This window comes from Aquarana catesbeiana, linkage group LG08 (genome assembly GCF_042186555.1).
Source record: "Aquarana catesbeiana isolate 2022-GZ linkage group LG08, ASM4218655v1, whole genome shotgun sequence".
Classification (NCBI taxonomy): Eukaryota; Metazoa; Chordata; class Amphibia; order Anura; family Ranidae; genus Aquarana; species Aquarana catesbeiana.
The window spans coordinates 97,173,356-97,193,492 of record NC_133331.1 but is presented as its reverse complement, the minus strand read 5'-3'; the positions used below and the strand labels follow the sequence as shown (position 1 = coordinate 97,193,492).

Here is a 20,137-nt window from a genome sequence, read left to right as displayed (position 1 = left end):
GGTTAGAGGCTTGTGCACACTTTTTTTTTCAGTAAAATATAAGGGATGTAGAATTAGGATATTACTCAAACTTGCATGCCATATAGGTGTTTTATTGAACCACGTCTTTGGTGAGGAATCACTGAAATGCATCCAGTTCTGCCATAGATAAAGGTGTTTTCCTAATCATACTTTGGTTTATTAAATCCATGTGTAATTGGGGCTTTAGGAACATCCAACGCTGTGCAACAAACTTCCTTGACTGAAAAATGTTATGTGTATACAGTGGGGCAAAAAAGTATTTAGTCAGCCACCAATTGTGCAAGTTCTCCCACTGTTCTCCCACTTAAAAACATGAGAGAGGCCTGTAATTGTCATCATAGGTATACCTCAACTATGAGAGACAAAATGTGGAAACAAATCCAGACAATCACATTGTCTGATTTTTGAAAGAATTTATTTGCAAATTATGGTGGAAAATAAGTATTTTGTCAATATCAAAAGTTCACTTCAATACTTTTTTATATATCCTTTGCTGGCAATGAAAGAGGTCAAACGTTTTCTGTAAGTCTTCACAAGGTTGTCACACACTGTTGCTGGTATGTTGGCCCATTCCTCCATGCAGACCTCCTCTAGAGCAGTGATGTTTTGAGGCTGTCGCTGGGCAACACGGACTTTCAACTCCCTCCAAAGGTTTTCTATGGGGTTGAGATCTGGAGACTGGCTAGGCCACTCCAGGACCTTGAAATGCTTCTTATGAAGCCACTCCTTCGTTGCTCGGGCGGTGTGTTTGGGATCATTGTCATGCTGAAAGACCCGGCCACGTTTCATCTTCAATGTCCTTGCTGATGGGAGGAGGTTTGCACTCAAAATCTCACGGTACATGGCCCCATTCATTCTTTCATGTACACGGATCAGTCATCCTGTTCCCTTTGCAGAGAAACAGCCCCAAAGCATGATGTTGCCACCCCCATGTTTCACAGTAGGCATGTTGTTCTTCAGTTGCAACTCAGCATTCTCTCCCCTCCAAACACGACGAGTTGTGTTTCTACCAAACAGTTCTACTTTGGTTTCATCTGACCATATGACATTCTCCCAATCCTCTTCTGGATCATCCAAATGCTCTCTAGCAAACCTCAGACTGGGCCGGACATGTACTGGCTTAAGCAGGGGGACAGGTCTGGCCCTGCAGGATCTAAGTCCATGGCGGCGTAGTGTGTTACTGATGGTAGCCTTTGTTTCGTTGGTCCCAGCTCTCTGCAGGTCATTCACTAGGTCCAACCGTGTGGTTCAGGGATTTTTGCTCACCGTTCTTGTGATCATTTTGACCCCACGGGGTGAGATCTTGTGTGGAGCCCCAGATCGAGGGAGATTATCAGTGGTCTTGTATGTCTTCCATTTTCTAATTATTGCTCCCACAGTTGATTTCTTCACACCAAGCTGCTTGTCTATTGCAGATTCAGTCTTCCCAGCCTGGTGCAGGTCTACAAATTTGTTTTTTGGTGTCCTTGGACAGCTCTTTGGTCTTCACCATAGTGGAGTTTGGAGTGTGACTGTTTGAGGTTGTGGATAGGTGTCTTTTATACTGATAACAAGTTCAAACAGGTGCCATTAATACAGGTAACGAGTGAAGGACAGAGTAGCCTCTTAAAGAAGAAGATACGGGTCTGTGAGAGCCAGAAATCTTGTTTGTTTCTAGGTGACCAAATACTTATTTTCCACCATAATTTGCAAATAAATTCTTTCAAAAATCAGACAATGTGATTGTCCAGATTTGTTTCCACATTTTGTCTCTCATAGTTGAGGTATACCCATGATGACAATTACAGGCCTCTCTCATCTTTTTTAATGGGAGAACTTGCACAATTGGTGGCTGACTAAATACTTTTTTGCCCCACTGTATATTACTAGAGAAAATATTGCCAATGTTGCCAGCGAGCACAATCTCAATTCTTTTTGTGACCGTACTTTGCATATCGTAAATTAAGAGTCTTGTCATTTGATGCCAAAATGGTGTTGATGATTGACAAAGTCATGTGATCACAACATCACAGCTGACATAGAGATCATTTGACTGTTGATAAACAAAGGGTTAAAGTTGGTGCTAGGATTCTCTGTCCCTCCATATCTAACATCATGTTCTTACCTAATGAGGGGGGACTTTAATGAAGTGAAATCTGCCATTTTCTCATATCCCTTCTGTCTACAAATAAAAGCTATGTAGGGTTAGTGGATACTCCCAAGTCCTGCAAGACGACATTATCAGTGACTCTCTTCTTATGATTCCATTTGGACAAATGATAGACATGTCAGACCCGGCCATTCCTTACTCGGGTAGAACAATGATCAAGGCTTCTCTTACTGAAGGAGGAAGGACGTGGCACTGTTTGATTATTTCCTATAGCTTGTGGAGATATTTTGAAAAGCCACTTCATTTTTGTGTAGCTCTGTTGGCAGGCTCTCTAGCCTGTTTCTCTATTATGTGGTTTTAGAAGAGTAAATTTCAGCTTGAAGCTAGTTTCTATATCCTATATGCTGTTATTGTTGTACCTGAAATCGTTTTGATTCCAGGGTTAACAGAAGGGACTGCAGTATCCTATCTATACCTTACCAGCCATATTTTTATATACATATCATTTGTATTTGAAAAATTTAGCTTTTGATCTAGTTTCTCTTTTGTGCTTGCTTTGAAGAGCCCTTTCACACTGGGGCGGTTTGCAGGCGCTATTGCGCTAATAATAGCGCCTGCAAACCGACCCGAAAGTGCCGCTACTTTCATTCCAGTGTGAAAGCCCTGAGGGCTTTCACACTGGAGCGATGCGCTGGCAGGATGGTAAAAAAAGTCCTGCCAGCAGCATCTTCGGAGCGGTGAAGGAGCGGTGTGTATACCGCTCCTTTACCGCTCCTGCCCATTGAAATCAATGGGACGGCGCGGCTATACTGCCGGCAAAGCGCCTCTGCAGAGGCGCTTTGCGGTGGTATTTAACCCTTTCTCGGCCGCTAGCGGGGGGTAAAACCGCCCCGCTAGCGGCCGCATACCGACGGTAAAACGCCGCTAATAATAGCGGCGTTTTACCACCGACCCTGCCCCAGTGTGAAAGGGCTCTAAGGGGCCAGTTGACTTGGTAGTCATGCTTAATTGTTCTGTTCATTAGCATAATTTATACAGCTACAAAGGCCCAAAGCTACAAAGGCCCGAGCCTAGCTCGGGCCTTTGTAATTCAAACCCACGTTTTGCAGAGGCATTTTCTTTTTAGTAGTGTGTGGTTTCCTCATGCATATCCAAATGTGAGTATTTTATTAGGAGTTTAGTAAATCATAGTTCCTTTTGTAAACTGGCTGAGATTGTTGCTCAAAATTCTTTTGTTCTTGCTCTTAAAGTGGTTGTATAAAGGTACAATAATTTTTACCTTCATGCATTCTATGCAGAGCAATCTGCTTGCTCTGGGGGTAACCAGCAGAAGGGAGGAACCAGGAGCGCCAGCGTGGGACCTGAGAAGAGGAGGTTCCGGGCTGCTCTGTGCAAAACCACTGCACAGAGCAGGTAAGTATATCATGTTTGTTTTTAAAAAAAAAAAAAAAAAGGCTTTCCTATCACTTTATCCCCCCATTCACGCCGATTCGACATTTTGCCGGCAACAACACTGTCCCATTGGGTGCGACGCCACACCGATTTCCAAAAGTAGTTCCTGCACTACTTTTGGCGAGTTTGGGGGCGATTTCAATAGATATCTGTGCATGAACCTGCACAGATGTCTTTCGAATCACCCCCAAACTTGCACTGAAATGCAGGTTTAAAATTGTGCAAGTTCAGCTAAAGCCTAGCTCGGGCTCAGTCCCACATTCTCCAGTCCCACCCAATGTGGTCCTTAATGTTATAAATGCCCTTTAAAAGCCTCTAACACTCTCTAATATGCAGATTATAACTTTGTTAATGATGTTTGATGAATGTTTTTTTCTAATGGAATGAGTTAAAGAGAACCTTTTCATTCACCAAGCATATAAACATGATGGCATCTTTATAATCTGCTCTGTTAGGGGACTGCTTCGCAAAACGTGCTAAACAATCCAGATTTACATTTTCTGTCAGTCATCAGCTAAACCCCCCCTTTCAATTATAACAACTTTTCCTTCTTGCTCCTGTATGTAGTGAGTTGCAACACAGAAAGGCAATGGCGACTTACATGTTGGCTGTTGTAGTTCGCTGTAGATGAGGCAAGATGGTAACGCTCAGTGGGAGCATAACTGGGTCTCAAGTGACAAACTTGACAAAGCTTTTATTTATGCACTGCTACGTGGTTTACAAGCAGAATTTTTATTTAGCAGCCGTTTCTGTAAACTATAGCAAATGGAGGATTTGCTTTGAGGGGTTTATTCAAGTTCAGGAATACCTTTTAGGGCAAAGGTGTCAAAACTCAATTTCATCGCAGACCGCATCAGCTGTATGGTTGCCCTCAAAGGGCTGGTTGTATCTGGGGTGCTCTACCTACAGAGTTCAGGGTTCAGGATTACACTACATACAGTAGGAAAATAATTATTTGATCCCTGCAGATTTTGTAAGTTTGCCCACTTACTAAGAAATTAAGGATCTATAATTTTTATCATAGGTGTATTTTAAATGATAGAGACAGAATACCAACCAAGAATCCAGAAAAAACACATAAATATATTGCTATAAATTAAGTTGCAGTTCAGTCAGTAAAATAAGTATTTGATCCCTAAGCAAAACATAACTTAGTACTTGGTGGAGAAACCCTTGTTGGCAAGCACTGGTTTGCACACAGGAGGGATTTTGGTCCACTCTTCTTTAAAGATCTTCTCTAAATCCTTAAGGTTTCTTGGCTGTTGCTTGGCAACTCAAAGTTTCAGCTCCCTCCATAAATTTTCTATAGGATTAAGGTCTGGAGACTGGCCGGGCTACTCCATGACCTTAATGTGCTTCTTCTTGAGCCACTCCTTTATTGCCTTGGCGGTATGTTTTGGGTCATTGTCATGCTGGAAGACCCATCCACGACCCATCTTCAGTGTTCTGGCTGAGGGAAGAAGGTTCTCATCCAAGATTTTACAATACATGGCCATGTCCATTGGCCCCTCAATGCGGCAATTGTCAGCCTCTACCTTTAACAGAGAAAAAGCATCATGTTTCCACCTCCGTGCTTGCCTGTATGGATGGTATTCTTAGGGTCATAGTCAGCATTTTTCTTCTTCCATCCCTCCTCCTGGGCTCTGACCTCTGTACCCACCACCCCTGTCTCCCCACCTCTGCACACATCTGCCTCCGCATCTATACAGCCTTCAAACCCCCCCAAAGTTTTCTCGCATCTCTGCTAGGTGGCTCCCTCCCTGTGTATGGGGCTCCAGTACCTGTGTAGTTGGATCTTTGTATTCAAATCCAGTATCAGTGAATTCAGTTTTGCTGCCTTGCAGGGAGACCCTTCTGTCAGATCTGTCCCTGCCATGAGTTCCTGCAGGGATCAGGAGCCGCTGAGAGCATAGCTGTCACTGTAAACACAAAAGGTAGCGGCCGCTGGGAGGGCCACATGACAAGGCCAGTTTCAGCCCTCTGGTTTTTTGTTTGCAGCTTGTGCTTTAGGGTAAGGGTTATTGTTTAGTTGTTAAAAGCTAAAAAAAACTAACTTTTTTGACACTCAAAATTCTCACCTCCCAAGTGATTTCAAAACTATCATACTATAAGTTTCTGCAGCAAAACATTTAAAACCACCCCCTTTGCACTTTATTTATTGGTTACTAGACATGTGCACTGCCGAAAAATTTGTTAGTTTTAGTTTTATTCCTTTTTGGGTTTTTTTCAGGAAATTCGGAATTCGAAAATTCGAAAGAATGAAAATCCAAAAATTCAAAATAATAACTAACTAATAATAACTAACTATTAACTTATAGGTATTGATTTCCTTTCAAATTAAGCTGTTAGTGAACATAACGAATACAAATTTATCTGAAGTAACGAATGCCGCATCTAAACAAATGGAACGAAACGAATAATAATAATAAATTTTTATTATTATTGTTATTTATTATTATTAATTTGTTACACTCCATTCGATTAGATACGGCATTCGTTATTACGGATAATTCGTAACTTCAGATAAATTCGTATTCCTTACGTTCACTAACAGCCAAATTTGAAAGGAAATTCCAATACCTATAATGTAATAGTTAAGTTATTGTTAGTTAATATTTAAGATGTTCGAATTTTCGGGTTTTTGAATTTTTGGATTTTCGTTCTTTTGAATCTTCAGATTTTCATTCTTATTTTTGTATCTCCGAATTTCCTGATTTTCAAATTTCTAATTTCCTAATTTTTTAATTTTTGAATTTCCGAAATTCAAAATTTCGTAAATTCAGATATTTCCGAATTAACAAATTTGCCTATATTCGTTAAACGAATTTAAAACTAAATGAATTGCACATGTCTATTGGTTACAGAATGATTATGGGATTGATTTAGAAAAACTGGAAAGTGCAAAATCGGGTGGAGTTCTGCATACTACTATGGCTACTATGCACAGCTGCACCAGATTTTGCACTCTCCAGTTTTAGTAAGTCAAACCCAATGTTTCTGGTCAATGAAAAGCTGGACCTCTTATTGGGCATTGCAGGCTGGGGCAATCTCATGTTGAAATCTGGTATCTATTTTCTGATTTCAGTGTGTAACCCTCTGTTGGCGCTACCAACCGTTCAGTAATCAGATTTGCAAAGGCACTTTGATAGCCGAGTATGGTTTCCACCAATATTTGCTGATGTTTGCAACTCAGACCCATGTTTTTTATGACTTAGAAGTAGGTTATACATTAGATCCTGTTTGCAAACTGGCATGGCTGAACATTAGAATATTCAAGAAGACCACACAAGCGAGGTTAATTCTTACCACATGCGTAATGATGAGACTTGGCAGTTTTGTAGTTCAAGCTGTGCCTATGGGTCAGCCTTTTCTGCCCTGTGTCATCATTCAGTTCCCGTCATGCCTCCTGTAGTGACTGCACTCTGTAGAAACCTGAGTAATGGCAGTTCCATCCCTATGTCATACAACTACCAGAAGAAAACTAATTCAAAGTGTAATGGAGTACTTAGTGTGTGGAGCATGACAAAACTATACTTTCCTATCTGGTACTGTTGTAGCCAATGTAATTTATATGATTGTTGTTAATAAATGGACCTTTCTGTTTTTCTGGCTATCCATATTTATGTGACTGCCAAATTAATGTCTGGCTGTACTCCCTTCCTTTATAGATGTTGAGTTAAGCCATAAATTCCTAGAATTCTTGTGCATCTATGACATCTCAGTTCTCCTCATTCAGACCTATAAACGGGATGTAAAATTACATGCAGATTATTGTAGTGTAGAAAGTTCTGTTAGGAGTAAATATGTGTTTAAAGAGTGATTGGCTTTCACTAATGCAGCTTCAGAAATCTATTGTCTCAACGGTAACCTCAGCCCTTTTTGGAGGCTTTGTTAAAACAGCGGATTGGCTGAAGATCCTGATTGATCTACAGCAGGTTGGCATGTGGGTTGGCTTACTGCTCTCATCCTGGAAAGACTGAGTGCAGTAAGCCTTTACTGATAAACCATTCTCTTAAGGTTATCTTTGTTATATCTGCTTTAGATTTCTGGTTGCAGTAGAAAGGTTTATGTAGCTCTCATGAAAAACGTTGTAATGTTGACATCTGAACTGATATCAAAGGTTTTTTTTTTTGGACCATACCACTTTCTTTACACTCATTTAAAAAAAAAATACAGTGCATTACCCTATGTACACTATATACACCTTCTCAGGGCTCAAAATTTCAAGTCCTGAGCCTCTAGCCTTAATAGTTACTCGCCACCAGTTGCCCCGTTATTGCAGCCACACTGTAGCCATCAAATGCAGTCTCACTGCCGTGAATGCAGCCTCACTGTGCCCATGAATGCAGCCTCACTGCCCATGAATGCAGCCTCACTGTGCCCATGAATGCAGCCTCACTGTGCCCATGAATGCAGCCTCACTGTGCCCATGAATGCAGCCTCACTGTGCCCATGAATGCAGCCTCACTGTGCCCATGAATGCAGCCTCACTGTTCCCATGAATGCAGCCTCACTGTTCCCATGAATGCAGCCTCACTGTTCCCATGAATGCAGCCTCACCGTTCCCATGAATGCAGCCTCACCGTTCCCATGAATGCAGCCTCACCGTTCCCATGAATGCAGCCTCACCGTGCCCATGAATGCAGCCTCACCGTGCCCATGATTGTAGCCTCACCGTGCCCATGATTGTAGCCTCACCGTGCCCATGATTGTAGCCTCACCGTGCCCATGATTGTAGCCTCACCGTGCCCATGATTGTAGCCTCACCGTGCCCATGATTGTAGCCTCACCGTGCCCATGATTGTAGCCTCACCGTGCCCATGATTGTAGCCTCACCGTGCCCATGATTGTAGCCTCACCGTGCCCATGATTGTAGCCTCACTGTGCCCATGATTGTAGCCTCACTGTGCCCATGATTGTAGCCTCACTGTGCCCATGATTGTAGCCTCACTGTGCCCATGATTGTAGCCTCACTGTGCTCATGATTGTAGCCTCACTGTGCCCATGAATGCAGCTCACTGTGCCCATGATTTTAGCCTCACTGTGCCCATGATTGTAGCCTCACTGTGCCCATGATTGTAGCCTCACTGGGCCCATGAATGCAGCCTCACTGCCCGTGAATACAGCCTCGCTGCCCGTGAATGCAGCTTACTGTGCCCATGATTGTAGCCTCACTGTGCCCATGATTGTAGCCTCACTGTGCCCATGATTGTAGCTTAGTTTTCCATCTACTATCACACGAGCCCGGCTAAGGGGTTGGGACCTTGTTACAGCGACCCCCCCCCCCCCTCCAGCCATTCTGATGTTCTGTAAAAAAGCCTGCACCGCTTTTTCCAGAAGCGATCAGCCAGGAAACTGTCAGCCCTGTGCGCCCCTGTTCCTGACTCGCCCTGCACTAAATTCCACTAGCAAAATGCAAACGGGCAAGTGGAATTTTTGGGGGCTGCACCTTCTTCCATTGCTCTGTGGTCCAGTTCTGATGCTCACATTCCCATTGTAGGCACTTTTGGCTGTGGACACGTATCAGCATGACCGGTCTGCTGCTACACAGTGTCATACACACCAACCTGCAATGCACTATGTGTTGTGACACCTTTCAATCAGAACCAGCATTAACTTTTTCAGCAATTTGAGCTACAGTAGTTCTTGTATTGAATCAGACTACAAGGCCAGCCTTCACTCCCCATATGCATCAGTGATGCCTTGGTCGCCCATGACCCTGTGGCCAGTTCGCTGTTTTTTTATTCCTTGGACCACTTTTGGTCAGTCCTGACTAAGGATGATCTCCGGCGTGTTTGCACACTCCACGTGCCGAGCCAGCCAGGAAGTCGGCGCGGCGCTGTGCTAATCACAGGCAGTGAGACATTTTCCCGATGTGCGGCTGCAGAGATTGGGAAATGTCTCACTGCCTGTGATTAGCGCAGCGCCGCGCCGACTTCCTGGCGGGCTTGGCACGTGGAGTGTGCGAACAGTCAGGAGCTCATCCTTAGTCCTGACCACTGCAGACTGGGAACATCCCACAAGAGTTGCAGTTTTGAGGATGCAGTCATCTAGACATTACATTTTGCTCCTTGTGAAAGTCGCTCAAACCTTTACGCTTGACCATTTTTTTTCTGCTTTCAACACGTTGACTTTAGGTACAACATGTTCACTTGCTGCCTAATATATGCCTCCTGCTTTCAGGTGCCATTATAATGAGATAATCAATGTTTACTTTATTTGTCAGTGGTTATGGCTGATCGGTATATATACACACTTGCATATATCTTTTGTTAAGAAATGTATGCTTCAGTGTTGTTCTTCAACACTCTATAAAGAATATAATAGATGCGTTTAATGAACAATGATCTCATTTTCTCTCTGTGAAGGAATCTGATGAGGGCAGCGATGGAGAGGATTGTGGTGTTAATCAAGGTGACCTGGATGCATTGATGTTTGGCCAGCAAATTACAAAAAACACAGAGGGTGAGAAGACTGGTAAAGAAGCGCCACTGGTATCTGAAAAGTGGGTGTGCGCCCAATCATCCGAGACCAAGAAAAAGAATCACAATCAGTTTATCACTGAAAAGCTTGAGGTTCTTGCAAAGGCCTACTCTGTTCAAGGAGACCGCTGGAGATCTCTGGGATATTCAAAGGCTATAAATGCATTAAAAAGTTACCATAAGCAAGTTACATCTTCTCAGGTAAACAAAAATATTTATCGATGTAACCATTGTTGTATATTGATTTTAAAGAGATGTGAAAGATCAATCCACAGCAATGCAGATCACTCCTTTAAACCAGCCTTTCTCAACCTTTTCAATACAGAGGAACCCTTGAAATAACTTTCCAGTCTTAGTGAACCCCTGGTAAAAATAACTATATCTACAACTCATGATACATTAGTGTGATGGTCAGTGGGAAGAATGCTCCTTACACTTGTGATCATTGGGAAGAATTGCCCCCTTACAGATAGCTAAAAAGATCAATGGTGTCAGTGGAAACTTGTCTGAGAAGCAGAAATTGCTCAGTGCTCTAGAAACCCCTAGCAACCTCTGGAGGAACCCTGGTTGAGAAACCCTGCTTTAAACCCTTGTGGAAAATTTAGCATCCAAAACCACTTGTTTTTAGAACACTTTTAAATGTTTTGGTTCTATTTGGCGGTCTTATCATAACCTGATTGATAATACGTGTTGAAAACGTGTTGTACTTTAGATAATGTGCAGGTGCGCTAATAATTCCTAATGCCACTCACAGGCATTGGCAACCCTGGCACATTTTTAGCGCAAATTTAAAAAAAAAGGATTGGGGACTGCTTTTCCAGCGTTTCTGCGAGTAGTGCAGCCCATTGAAATGAATGGGCTGATCCCATGGATACAATATACCCATCCATCACTGTCCATGGGGAGCTATAACTCATTATAGTTGTTCAGAATTGGGGTGCTGGTTTTGGGTATTCCCACCACTCACTCCCCTTACCCCATCTCTCTTTCTCACCTTCCTACTGTGGACATCCTTTCCTTCCTTCCTTCCTTCCTTCCTTCCTGCAGACCATGTTGTTTATTCAGACCTGATGTCTTGATCGGCTTATTGTTTTGCAGCCTGCGGCAAATTTACCTGGCTCATTGATACCTACTTTAACTTGCAGGCTAATAGTTTTGTTTATTAATATGCTATTTATACTGTTTGATGTTTTTACATTCTCTGCAGCTACGTTCCAGCTGTCTAACATGTTCTTGGCAATCTCAAAAAGTTCTCATATGCCATGTTTTGTACCTTTTCATTTTTTCAATAAGAATCTATTAAAGAGGGAAATTAATGGGCTGCCCTACATGCAGAACGCAGCTGCAGAGGTGTGACCTGAGAACAAAAACTGTATCTGCTGACTTTTAATATAAGGACACTTACCTGTCCATGGATTCAGCAATGTCGGCACCCGAGCTGATTCTTCAGTTGGCTTTGGTTGCAGGCGCCGGCATCTTCAGTAAGGGAAACTGGCGGTGAAGCCTTCGGGCTTCACAGACGGATCGCTACTGCTCATGTGCAAGTCGTGCTTCACTTTCTGAATTGTTGCGCCGTCTTCTGGGACCCATGAGTGTCCCAGAAGGCAGCAGGGGGATGGAGGAGGGACCAGACTTACTCAAAGATCACCGTGGCTATCTTGCCCAGAAGTGGAAGTGGGTACCGGTCAAAACCAGGTACCCCCTCCACTCCCCTCCCACAAAAGTGTAAAATGTGGCGGGGGGGGTGAGAAAAAGTGTAGCTTCCTCTTTTAGGTGGGGCTCCACTTTAAGTGTTTGAAATATGAAGGTGTTTCTTAGTACACCCTAAAAGATTCCAATGCAGATTACAAGCAAAATCAAACATGTTATTGGTTGGATCCCTTTTTTACATACTGCTGCCATCAAATTCACAAATGTTAATCCTTTGGCGCCGGCTGCACTCAGGTATACGGAGTGGCACGGAGAGGCCACATATTTGCGTGAATTGCGGCCAATACAGCTGTGCCGAGAATGCGCTTCTTGCACAGTTGCCAGTGCCTAACTGCTTTGCCATCAGGAGTTTTCGGATCACGTGACCGCCATGACAGGCAATCACAACGGTCAGGTGATCTTAAGCCCCACCTCCCGGCAACCTAAACCTCTTAAAGGGACGGGAGGTGCCGGCGTGAAGAGGTTAAAATGGGTATTGTTGGCTTATGTAATAAATTTCACAACTATATGTTTTCTAAAGAATGTAATCATTGAAAAGTCTTTACTTATCTTTGTGAACTGTGCTGGTTATTCGTACTGATTAGACTAGGTCTATGATTTGGGAGCAAAATGGAAGGTATATACTGGTACTCATAATAGTTTATATTCTGCAATCATTTACAGAGCATTGCTGTGGTTAGAAAAAGAGACATTGTAGATATATTGTAATAAGATCAAATTATGTAAATATTTAAAAAGACATTCCAGTCAAAATTAAAATGAAATCTTAAACCTGCCTGCAGATTAGTTTTAGTTTTTTAAACCAGAAATTGCTGTAGTGTAGCAGTCTATCCCATTCCATTTTATCTATCATCTGGTGATTCTGAAATGCATCTTCTGCTAATGCTTGAACATTCACTCAGAGCTCTTTGCTGCCATTCACAGAAAGAAATGTAAAAAAAATGTTTTAATCTGATTGGTGGATGTGAGAAATCACCTTTAAACATGTCTTGGTAATTTAAACGTGACTGCTGTGTTACTAGATAGCATTACTAGTTTTTAGAAATTGTCTATTTTTCTTAAATTGTTCTTTAACAAGCTGTAAACTTTTGTGCCTAGGTTCACATTTAGAGCTGCACGATTCTGGCCAAAATGAGAATCATGATTTTTTTGCTTAGAATAAAAAGATCACGATTCTCGCAACATAAAATCTTTCACATTATACAAAAAAAAAAAAAAAAAATGGGCTAACTTTACTGGTTAGATTTTTTTTTTTTTTAATTTATTAAAGTAATTTTTTCCAAAAAAATTGCATTTGAAAGACCGCTGAGCAAATACAGTGTGACATAAAATATTGCAACAACCACCATTTTATTCTCTAGGGTGTCTACTAAAAAAATATTAAACCAACAAATGTCAGAAAAAGGTTTAGTGTTTAAGTGGTTAAACTTTTTTCACTTACACAGGAAGTCTATTCCATTGACAAATTGTTACAATGTTTATACTTAAGTTCAACTGATAAAGAATTTTTTGTTTCTTGGCAGACTGCCCAGTTTTTCTCTTCCTTTCTTTTGAGGTCTGTGGCTTCAGAAGAGCAGAGAATTCTTTGCATAGAATTGTGAAACTCTTTAGTCAAGATCGCGATAACGATTCTTGACGATTAATCACGATAACGATTCTTGACGATTACTTGTGCAGCTCTATTCACATTGATGCGATTTGGCATGCGATTTGACATGTCACCGTCTGAATCGGTGCCACGCTGCATTTGTGGCGCCGCGCCGATTCCCAAAAGTAGTTTCTGTATTACTTTTGGCTACTTTGGGGTGTGATTTGTATAGACATCTGTGCAGGAACCTGCACAGATGCCTCTGAAATCGCCCCCGAAGTCAGACTGAAACACAGGAAAGAAATTGTGCGAGTTCAGCTGAACTTGGGCTAAAGGAAAGACATTGGTGATGTCCTTTGAAGTGCAGTGCTCAGTTTGTTCATGCTTGTGTTACTTTTAGGAAGCTGCCAAAATTCCTGGTATTGGTAAGAAAATGGCTGAGAAAATTGATGAATTACTGGACAGTGGGCATCTGCGAAAACTTGATCACATCAGTGACAGTGTTGCTGTCCTAGAGGTCTTCTCTAACATCTGGGGGGCAGGCGTGAAGACAGCCCAGAGCTGGTACCAACAGGTATGTAATGACAGATAAAGCACGTTCTTTAAAAAAGTGACTTCTTTTTTCTTTACAGGCTGCTGTTTTTTCACCTTTTGCCTTATCTAATAAAGGATGCTTAGTGTTTTGTATCCACAAAATACCCAAACTGTGGGTTAAGAGTTGATGAGAGTAAAATGTAAGAGAAAGGGGTTACGATTTGTGTCCGCCTAGAGTTTTTTCAATGATTTTTCCTAGTGTTTTTTGCTCAGATTGCAAATCTTGATTTGCAGGTTGTGTGAGGTTTAAGGCTGGGTACTGGGCTTCCACGTTAGACCTGCGCTGGTGTCTGCCAAGAAGTACATTCATAGTAGCAACTTATGGCTATGGGACCCAGGAAAAGGGTTTTTCTTGTTTTGTTGCAACATTACTGTCATATGTTTGTAAGGTAAAAATGTCTGATTTGCCTAGTGTTTACAAAGTGTATCTGTTAAAAGAGAAGTTCAGGATTAAAAAAAAAACATTTATACTCACCTAGGTGGATGCAGCATCAATAGGATGTGGCATCTGTCCCCTGGCAGCTCTGCAGTGAGAACTGAGCGATCAAACGCAGCAGATCGCTCGGTTCTCCCCCTCTGCACTTAGCAGAGAGCCATGACTATCAGTCTCCTCTCTCCACTCCAGTGCTCACTGGAGTGCTGGTCTGTGGAAGGGGAGGGGGGGCTGGCTCAGCCTCCAAGTGGATCACTGTCAGCTGAAAACGGATCACAGGAGTGCAGATCGAACTGCACTTCTGTGATCCATAGGAAAATATGGCCAAGAAAGTTTTGGCCTTACTTCTTTTATTATTAGCAGCTCAGATTTCACCTCCCATTTTCTAGTGCAAATTGGAAAATGAGAGGTATAAACATTTTTTGTTTTAACATATTTTGTATAATATGACTATATACATAATACACTAGTTAGCTTAATATGCTTTTTCAGGGATTTCGAAGTCTGGATGACATCCGTTCCAAGGCCAACCTAACCACCCAGCAAGTCATTGGCTTGAAACATTATGAAGACTTTCTAGACCGCATGCCGAGGGAAGAAGCTGGAAGGATTGAAGAAACTGTAAGGCCTTTGTATTTTATTTACAGAAAATAACTAATGTTGGTTTTGGGTTTTATTTTCCTTTGTTTTGTTGAATCTATGAAAATAGTAACAAGTTTCTTGTGAGTGCACTTCTGTCTGACACTAGTGTGTTTGCATATCTTTTATGCATTTTGTGTGACTAAGCCATAACTGATTGTATTAATACTGGATTGTTTTATATATATATATATATATATATAATTTTTTTTTTTTTTATCAATTGAGAGTCAGTCTGATACCAGACCTCTCTCTCCAACAAATTCAAAAATAAAACTCAGAACACATCTCAGCATTGGGCCTGCAGAATATCTCTGGGGCTCGAAATAAGAACATAATACCAGTATATATCATGTGTGCTTAAATTCAGCATTAAACAATGGCATTATTTTAGCTCTATACAGCTATGACCTATGGCCCGCCATCACCCACTGACACTAGACCCACAGATGTAATGCTCGGGTCCACGTCTCAACCCCCATAGCAATAATATTAAATGAAAAACAAAAACCACTCATCTGCATACCGAACATAAAATGAAATCCCCACCGGTAAGAGAAAACATTCAGTTAGTCAGATACTGGATTGATATTTGGCCTGATGAAGAAACTTTAGCCCTGATTTTGTCAATAATCGTTCTGTGAATTTCCCCCACCCAACTTTACATCCATCTTCGTAAGGCTGGATGTGAATTTGATGATGGCCTCATTCACCTTATGTGCTATCCTTTTCTGGTCATTCCTCATGTTACCTGCAAGTGCCAAAGCTTGAAATTCATGTTTATTTTTTCCATACTCAAGTCACATGGGTTGATATCAATATGCCTGTGCGTATAAGGTGAATGGAAGTCCTAGAACTTATGGATAGGTAGTGCTGGAGTTCAGAAGGGCATATTGTGTGTGTGTGTTTGCCATGTAGTGATCATGCATACCACACAATGCAACTGAAGGACAGCAACTACAAAGCGCAGAATGTAGCTGGAACATAATGGATTGTCACTTTGTTAATAAATAGCTGGCAATCACTGAACAAATTCCTGGGCTCCTTCTTTTTGCCAAAGCTAAAGTTGATTAAAGTAAGGTTAAGCAACATGTGAGATCTTTGGCTGCTGGGAATGGAGCTGGAAGACATGATCAAGCTGTGCAGATAAACTCTGCTTTTGTTTTCAGGGTATTTGTGCCTTTTGCCTCTGCAAATTTCTTTCTCTTCTATTATTCGGGGCACAACATTAATATATTCTGTTAAGAAAGGGTTCTCTCTCCCACAAGCTTCTGTAAGAGCACAGCTCTTTGTAATGATCATCAGGACACACTATTTCAAAGACAGTCTGTTTGAGAAAATGAAAAGCGGCGGAGTTGGAAAAGTTGCTGTTGAGTGACAGGATCCCTCGGGGTGGGTTGGAACGAGCTGCTTTATGTTACACCTGCATACCCCCATCACCGTGGAAGCATCGGTCATTGCGACGCTGTCACTCAGCCACAGAGCCTGATTTTAAAGAATGCGCACCAAACCGGACCCCACTGAGAATCTTGTTCCCATGCGTGTGATTAAAGGCCAAAGACTCATTCCCCCCACTGCCACCCTCCCTTTTTGTTCAAACACGGTTGTCACGTAAAGGATTTTCAAGAATGACTTTCCAATTTCAAGTACCTTTCTTCTCCCCTCCCCATCTTTTCAAAAGTCAGCCAGGTTGTTGTGGCTGCTGCAGGGGGAGGAGCCAGGGCCCATTGTTGTTGTTGATTGGATTACTTGTCCTGGGTCTCTAGGCCCCTGTGGGTGAAGCCCAGGAGAAAGAGGGGATTAAGGGATTAGGCACTGTCCTTGCTGTATGTCGCATCAAGAGCTTGGGGGAGCTTTGCACTCCGTGGCAGTGTAGCAGGTCTTCAGAAATCTTCATTAAAAAGAGACAAAATATGCATGAGAAAAGAGTGGTGACCTTCTTAGGCATGTCACTGGCACACACAGGACAGAATTAATGGGTTTATTCTACTAATAGAAGATGATCCTTAATTGTTATAAAGAGATAAAAAGAAAAACAACACAGAAAAGGCAATATTCGGAAGCTGCAGACCTTTTAGTATGTCATTGTTGTACAACATCTGGGGAAACGGCTTACTGACGTATGTCACTCTGGATTTGTGATGGTACGTTTTATTTAGTGCTGCTCCACTTGCCATACATCCTATGTGCTAAGAAACTCATATGGGAAAATCTGTGCTGCTCTTTATTTGCAGGCAGTTACCTTATTTCTATCATGGAGAAAAAAAAAAAAAAAAAAAATATATATATATATATATATATATATATATATATATATCACACCACATGCACTGGCAAATTAAATTGCCCTGCAGCACGAAGTAAAACTGGGCAAGGTGGCCAATAATGCTGTTGGTGTAACCAAGCTGTGTAACACTTGTGCAACTTCTATGCCTGTTTTCACTGTGTAGAGGTGGTGATACACCCTGAGAACACCAGTAACAGGGATAAGCAATATAGAACCAGGGGCCAGAACAGCCATCTGTTTTCTCAGGTTTATGTAGCTTGTATACCTTAATTTTTATTAAAAAGTAGAATAAAACCTGCATCTAAATTGTTTCTTTTCCACCCAGGTACGAAAAGAAGCCAAGAACATCAATACGGAGCTGATCAGCATAGGTTGTGGCTCATACCGGCGACAAAAATCGACTTGCGGAGATGTAGATGTCTTGGTCACACATCCAGATGGGAAGTCTCATAAAGGAGTTTTTAACAAACTCATCGACGGCCTTAAATCTCAAGGTAAGAATTGTGTTCTTAACTGAGAATAAAAATACACCCACTGACTTTACACATACGTGTGGCTAACAAATCATTTTGAAACAACGTCAAATGATTCCGACCTGTACTTATTTAATAATCAAAGACCAGGAACCAGCTCCCTCCAATCTATGAACATAGAGGCCTATAATTTAGATATGTTAATAATAAAGTGTAACATTTCAGAACATGTATGTGTTATTAGTTTCTGGAATGCTACATATTTTTCTAATATATATTTCAAATTAGGTCTTTAAAGAACCTTGTACCTTATAATGCAAACTGCATTATGTCAATAACAAAGCAAACATTTATTTTTCATACATCACAGAGTCAGGCTAATATTCATTACCTGCTGGGTTATACTTCATTAGGTGAATGGACACTGGTAGACCAAAGGTCTTCCGACGGGAAGTGATCCCCTATATAACCCCTCCCATACAGCAAGCACTTCAGCTTTTTACCAGTGTTTGCAAGGTGGATGGCGCGGTTTGTTTGAGCTCTCTGAGCTCCAGGTCTCTAGTTCCACAAACGGTTCCAAAAATGAATCAAGGGATTGACCAATCGGATCCATTTGACACAAGCTTTTATGCTTAGATAAATGGCACCCGAGCCTCGCAAAGAAGACTCAAGATTTTGCGAGGTTTTGCCTGTAACATGGCCTTCGTGAGTGAATTATTTTAATTTGTGCATTTAATAAACCTGGTTTTACGGCATTGCACAATGAAGGTTCTCCTTTGTCATTTCCATCCATACTTATGAGGCGCATTCTGCATGAGACGTCATTTCAACAGGCTCCTAAGGGTATCCCCACATGCCTAAACGACCATACTAGCGATAGTTGGTCAACATCCAGGGTGAGTGTACATCTATGTGGGGCACTCAGTCTGAACATCATTGCACAAGAGATGTCAATTTAAGCATGAGCACTTTGTAACCTAATGGGACTTTATTAATTTTTTGTGTGTTCTGCATGTTTACATGAATGTGACCAACCCTAAGCGCAGCAAACTGTTTTTTATGGCGTATGCTGGTTGGGAACATCCTGACAGGACTTTTTTACCTCCTAAAAGGTTTTCCCTTTTATATCCCATGGATGAAAAGTTCATTAAAAAATGGAGCATGCCAGCTGTAGATGCAGCAGTCTCTTCCTTAACCACTTGCCGACCGCCGCACGCCAATGTACGTCCAAACTTTGGCGGCGGATATCGTTGTTATGGCAACAGCTAGCTGCCAAAACCCCGGTATCCCCATTTTCGTGTGGCGGTCGGCTTTAAGATAAAAGTGGTCTCTGTGGCGGATTCGCCGCAAGATCACTTTTCTCAGTGGCGGGAGAGGGGCCCCCGCCGCGATCCAGTGCCCTCCGCCGCTCGCCGGAGCCGTCGGTAGGGGCGGAGGCGATCGCGTCCTTTTCCGTGCTGTGCCTGGAGACGAGTGAGGCTAAGATGGTGCCCACTCGTCTCCATGACACTGCTGGGCGGAAGCGACGTTACTTCCGCCCATACGTCTTTAAAGGCACATTTTTTTCAAAGTCATTTTTTTAAATGACTTTTTTTTTTTCTTTTTTTATTGCATTTTAGTATAAATATGAGATCTGATGTCTTTTTGACCCCAGATTTCATATTTAACCACTTGCCGCCCGCTCTATTACAAAATGACGGCGGCAAAGTGGTTTGATATTCCTGACCGGACTTCATATGACGTGATCAGGAATATCGAGCCGCTGCGTGCCCCCGGGGGTGCGCATCGCGGCGATTGTTGTTGCAGGTGTCAGTCTGACACCCCGCAACACCGATCTAGGTAAAGAGTCTCTGACGGAGACTCTTTACCATGTGATCAGCCGTGTCCAATCACGGCTGATCACAATGTAAATAGGAAGAGCCGGTAATCGGCTTTTCCTCACTCACGTCTGACAGATGGGAGTAGTGGAGAGCCGATCGGCTGCTCTCCTGACAGGGGGGGTCTGTGCTGATTGTTTATCAGCACAGCCCCCCTCGGATCCCTCCCAGGACCACCAGGGAAGCCGCCCAGGACCACCAGGGAAGCCATCCACACTGGACCACCAGGTATGGCCCTAGACCCCCAGGGAAATACCACTATGTGCCCAGGCAGCTGCCAATCTGTGCCCAGGTAGCTGCCAATTAGTGCCTACTCCAATGCCTACCACTGCCAGTGCCACCAGGGATGCCTATCAGTGCCTCATATCAGTGCCACGTATCAGTGCCCAGCAGTGCCGCCTATCAGTGCCACCCTATCAGTGCCCAGCAGTGTCGCCTATCAGTGCCAACCAGTGCCGCCCATCAGTGCCACCTATCAATGCCCATCAGTGC

At 42.5% G+C, this 20,137-nt stretch overlaps 1 protein-coding gene across 1 annotated transcript in view; it reads left to right on the top strand.

The window, feature by feature from the left end:
• POLL (DNA polymerase lambda) overlaps positions 1-20,137 on the top strand; it is a 63,748-nt gene that overhangs the window by 25,905 nt on the left and 17,706 nt on the right. Inside the window, exons 5-8 of the mRNA XM_073596182.1 lie at positions 9,931-10,245; positions 13,743-13,916; positions 14,862-14,990; positions 17,621-17,789. Of these exons, the coding sequence (XP_073452283.1) occupies positions 9,931-10,245; positions 13,743-13,916; positions 14,862-14,990; positions 17,621-17,789 (787 nt within the window). The remainder of the gene's footprint in view (positions 1-9,930; positions 10,246-13,742; positions 13,917-14,861; positions 14,991-17,620; positions 17,790-20,137) is intronic.